The sequence below is a fragment of the Athene cunicularia genome, assembly GCF_003259725.1.
Source record: "Athene cunicularia isolate RWA chromosome 3 unlocalized genomic scaffold, athCun1 chr3_part1, whole genome shotgun sequence".
NCBI classification, from domain to species: Eukaryota; Metazoa; Chordata; class Aves; order Strigiformes; family Strigidae; genus Athene; species Athene cunicularia.
Window position 1 is genome coordinate 112,938,284 of NW_020799097.1, and position 4,929 is coordinate 112,943,212.

Here is a 4,929-nt window from a genome sequence, read left to right on the forward strand (position 1 = left end):
ACCTTGTGTGAAAAAAAGACTCACGAGTTCAGGGGAAGGACACTAAGAGACACCTCTTCAACAGCCACTAGAGACCACCACAGACCACTGAAAACCCCCATGGAAGCCCCTCAGAGACCCTTTCCCAGATTTTAGTACACTTGCACAATGTGCAACATATGCGCTAGACTCCCCAGAAACAGGCAAGTACTTCTTGGATATTACATGAATATTTATTTCTTTTATTGTATATAATAAGCGCGCCTTTGTCTTTCAGCATGCATGTTAGGTGGTGTGATCCCCCATGCATCCAGAGCTGCCTTCTGAAACTTCAAACTAAGTTCTAGAGGGTTCTGCTGAGACTGGATTTATGGGAGCAGTCTCCCTACCCACCCAAATGCCTCCTGTGGAGCCTACTGCAGCTCTGTCACACCGGCCTCGGCAGTTGCAGCTCTTAACACCAGCTTTCTAGCTGGCTCATTGAGCCTCCTAAATGCTGGCTGCTTTTGGTACTGCTGCATTAAAGGCTCACCATCAGACACCCTGTAGCATCCCCGAGAGTGCTGCTGGATCCATCTCAGAGGATGCTGAAGCCTTGACTCAGCAAAGCCTGTGGATCACAGGATCACAGCATGCCTGCTGCCCTGCATGGTGGTGCCGGCCTGGAGCTGCACAAGAAGCCCCTACCGCTACCACATCCAGAAAGGCCTGGGCAACCATGGAGCTGCCCCAGCAGGGCACGTGGCACTGCAGCTTTGCCAGTAGCCACAGACCAGTCCTCCGGTGGCTTCTGAAGCATTGTGAGAAGAGAGCAAGGCTCTTCCCAAGCCAACCTGGGCACCCCCCATCATCACCATCTGCAACTGCAGTGGTCTGAGCTGGATTTATTTACTGTTGGCACTGCTAGCTTCCCGCAGGAGAGCGTGACGGTATTCATGGATGTGAAACTCACTGATTAATGCACAACACAACACACAGCGGTGCTGCTGTTGCTGTCAGGACCCATCCCTCTCAGCTTGTAGCAGGTCTGTAAAAAAGCACCCACAATTGATGGACAAAGGCTGCCAGCACCCTGGTCCTGGCTGAGGGATGGTGAGTAACAGCCAGGGAGGCACCCAACAGCCCAAAGAGAGCCACCCTAGCAGGAAACGTTCAGGATCCACATCTTGCTTGCAGCAAGCCCTTTCCCGCTTCAAACCCCACCATCCATGTAGCTGCAAGTCTCCTTGGTCTGCCACTTTGTGGGTGAATGGTGGATCAGGATATGCGTTTGTCCCCTTTGGGTCAGAACTGCCATCTACACCAGGTCCAGTCACAGGATGGTTTGTGGTCACAGAGGAGACTCACTCTGCTTGGCAGATGAACCAGATCTCATTGCGGCGCTGAGGGATGCTGGGATTTTCATAAGCAGCCACAATGTAGGTTTCCCGGAGCACAGTGTCTGTGCAGCCCAATAGCTCCCAGAAGAGACTGATCTCTCGTAGAATTGTCTCCTCAGTAGTCATCCCATAGAAAACCCTGCAGCAAAGGGAGAAACATAAGAGAGAGACAGCACATTCCCCCTTCCCACAGCCATGGCTCCCATCTCCCTACCCAAGGAACCACAGCAGCTGCGCAGGAAGTTCATACACTGCTGCTGAGCTGAGCTAACACCTCTGGTACTGGGGTCACCTGGTTATAACCCGCAGCGGTGCCCTCTCGGTGATGTGGATTTCAGGGTCCATGGGAACAGGGGGATTTTGCTGGAACTCTCCTGGGAGGTAATAGGCAGTTATGACCTCACGCTCCAGCTTGGTCCCCTCCTTGGTCAGGTGGATTTCATTGAGCACTGGGACTGTCATCCCCAGGTAGCAACCTGGAAGGAGGTAGGAAGGCAGTGGGCACAGTGAGATAGCTTGGTCAGTGGTGGCAGCCCTCCTCCTCACTCCAGGTGAAGAGTGGCAGCTCCCTCCAGCCCCCGCCTGCACACACCTACAGAGTTCTCGTTGCAGATGTAGCGCATGAGCTTCATGAAGCTCATGGAGATGCTCTGCTCATACATGGGCTCCCCCTTGGTAACAGATGCCCACTTCCCTGCTGGGTACTGCCGCTCCTCGTAGGCTGCTTCCTCACACTGAAACAGGCCACAGACAAGCCAAGTCAGAGTTAAACACTGACAACACGGCAACAGCTGGGTGGCAAAACCAACACTGACAGGCAGAAAGTGGGGAGAGAGGACCCTGCCAAGATGAGAGCCCCTGATAGTGATTTGCAGGGGAGGCCAGAGAAGGCAAGGGAACTGTCATCACACACCCTTCAGACAACACCACTTAACGGCACTGGGCAAAAGTCAGCAAAAGGAAAAGCACACAGAGGGGCCATGGTGCAGGGAGGCTTAGAGGCTCCTGGCATGCACAAGGAATCCTCAGCAAGAGACACAGGACTTCCTGCTCCTCTCCAGTCACTGTCCTGCTTACGCACAAGGACGTTCCTGATTCCAGGCACCCAAAGGCCTCCAGTAAGGTTTAACGTTATTCTCAGGTGCAGTGCCTTTTCCTCAGAGCATTGCATGCACAGAGGATAACAAGCAAAAAGCCTCCTGCCCGGTAGAAGGGAAAGTCTGGCAGAACTACTCTAGCACCCAGAAGAGCTGTGAAGGTTGGAACAAAACTCAAAACTCGTCTCAGATCCCTCTCCCATACCAAGTGACGGGAGGAAGAAGAGACATGAACCAGCTGGTGCAGAGGGGACAGCTTTGCAGGATGGGTCAGAATTTCTATTTCCAGCACAGATGCCCAGTCTTTCAGACAAACGCAACACAGAAGTGGGGAAGGGGGAGTGGGGAAATTGCATCTGGATCTGTTCACAGTTCAGCTCATGGCATGGTTATAACCACAGGTACTGCATAAAGAGGAGCTGGGAAGTTGTAGCCATGACCTATCTTCCTGCTCTCAGCATGTTCTTCAGACAGATTAAAGCAGTCATGAGACAACTTGTTACACAGAGCTCAGGGCACCTGTCCAAACATCTGTGCTCCACAGCTGTACCAGCAGTGAGCGAGGCAGGAAGTTGTGACCAGCCTCAACACTGAGTGCAGCCTCCTTGTGCCTCCACCCAGATCAGACTTCTACTCAGAAAGCCAAACCAAAGGCAGAAGGAAGGCATCTGGGCTGCTCATGTGCATCAGTGGGGTGCCAGAAAATGCCCCAAAACACTGCAGGCCAGCCAGCATTCACCCTCTAGATAGGGCTATGCCTGATACTGTCCAGCAAGAAAAACAGAGCAAGAGCATTTTCCAAGCAAGGAAACCGCCAGACCCTCTAGACTATTTGAAACTCTTACTTGCCACACCATCTGCAAATAAACCTATCAACCCAGCAAGGCATAGTGTCTGGTCCTTCCACAGCCTGATCCATATATTAAGCACCAGCACTCTAGAAGATTAGACTTGACCAAGAGTAAAGATGCTTCACAGAGACCCAGTGACAACAGGTCCCTGCAACACGCTGGGGAATTTGACTGAGTACCGACAGAGCAAGACTCTGTAGGTAGCCTAATAATTCAATTGCCTCCAAGAGGATGACAGCTTGTAGCACTGGCAGCTCAGGTGGAGCAACCAAATGCTACCAAACTGCCCGAGCCTGGGAAATGGGTCCTTAAGGGCCCCTGCTTGAGAGTCCCCTCAGCACTAATGCCAGAAAGTGGCTCCCATCTCCTCATCTAGACCCAGAATCAAACTCCAAGAATCCTTCTCAGGCACAGAGGGGATGCCAATAGCAACAAAAGATCTTCAGGCCTCACAAAGTCATGGGGCCCCATTCCTGCCTGGGACTAGCATAGGTAGAGAAGAGCCCAAACTATGTCCCTGGGACCCAGAAGAACGGGGGAAGAAGGAGTGTGGTGAAGCCCTAGTTCAGAGCTTTACAACCCACATGCTCAGATGTGTTTTACAGGCAGGAATGCTAGACCTCATCCCAGAAGAAACTGGTTAAGCTCTCCTCATATAGAGGACAACTGACAGATGTCATCTTGGTAGCAAGCCCAACCAAGCCTGTGGAGACACAGGAACCAGTCTGACGAGCACTTCTTCACAGGTATTTCTCAAGGCTCAGAAGAATCCTTTTGTGTAAAGACGTGAGAGGAGGCGTGCAACTTAACCAGCAAGAACAGGAGATCTTCAGGCAGAAGCTACCATCACATGCTCAGTTCTGACAGTCAGGGCCCCGGGCCCTATGTTTCCCACAGAAGCAACTCTATCCTGTGCCAGCTGAGATCTCCAGCTCAACCAGCAGCCACATAACTAGCACAAACACAAACCCAGCAGGACTCTGAGCTATGCAATGAGGTGTTTTGAGCAAGGCAGGCAGGGAGCAGACTGAACTGAAAACTCACTCTCTTGGCTGTGCCCACACCAGCAGAGGATAGGTTGGTAAAGGAGGCGGCTGGAATTCAGGAGATGAGAGAGAGCAGGCAAGACTAGTCTGATTTTCAAACGAAGTCTGGAAAACCGAGCATGGCCATCAACACAGGAGAAGATGCAAGAATGGCAGAATACTGCACCAATCCAGAGCTGCCATCCTGGATGCAGTACTTCTGCAGAGACCCCTGCGAGGCTGGTGTGTGCGAGATGACACAGGGCCACCTCCTCTGCAAGGAAGTCTCTTTCCTGCTCCCCAGGCTGAGGGCAGCACCCGCACCGGCCTCACCACGGGTGGGCAGCGGGGGAAAACAGCAGAGAGGAGCGGGCCTCACCTTCTCACGCTGCGAGAGGGTAACGTAGGGCACGGCCTCGCGAGTCTGGTTGTTCCGGGTCATCTGGACGATCGGGCCGGCCATGTCTGCAAGGCGAAGCAGCGGAAAGGCGAGGCTCGCCCGGGCTGGCGAGCGGCGGGAGCCCCGCGGCGCATCGGGCCCGGCCCGCAGGGCGCTCTCAGCCCCGGAAGGGCCCCGGCCAGGGCCAAACCCCGCCCT

The 4,929-nt window shown here is 53.5% G+C and overlaps 1 protein-coding gene across 1 annotated transcript; it reads right to left on the minus strand.

Moving 5' to 3' along the window:
- LOC113477708 (heme-binding protein 1-like) lies at nucleotides 1-4,922 on the minus strand. Its single transcript, XM_026844202.1, has 4 exons — nucleotides 4,711-4,922; nucleotides 1,951-2,092; nucleotides 1,651-1,834; nucleotides 1-1,497 (listed from the first exon to the last, which is right to left on the minus strand). Exons 1-4 carry the CDS (start codon nucleotides 4,792-4,794, stop codon nucleotides 1,323-1,325), a joined length of 585 nt encoding a protein of 194 aa, XP_026700003.1. The 5' UTR covers nucleotides 4,795-4,922; the 3' UTR covers nucleotides 1-1,322.
- Between the last annotated feature and the right edge of the window lie 7 nt (nucleotides 4,923-4,929).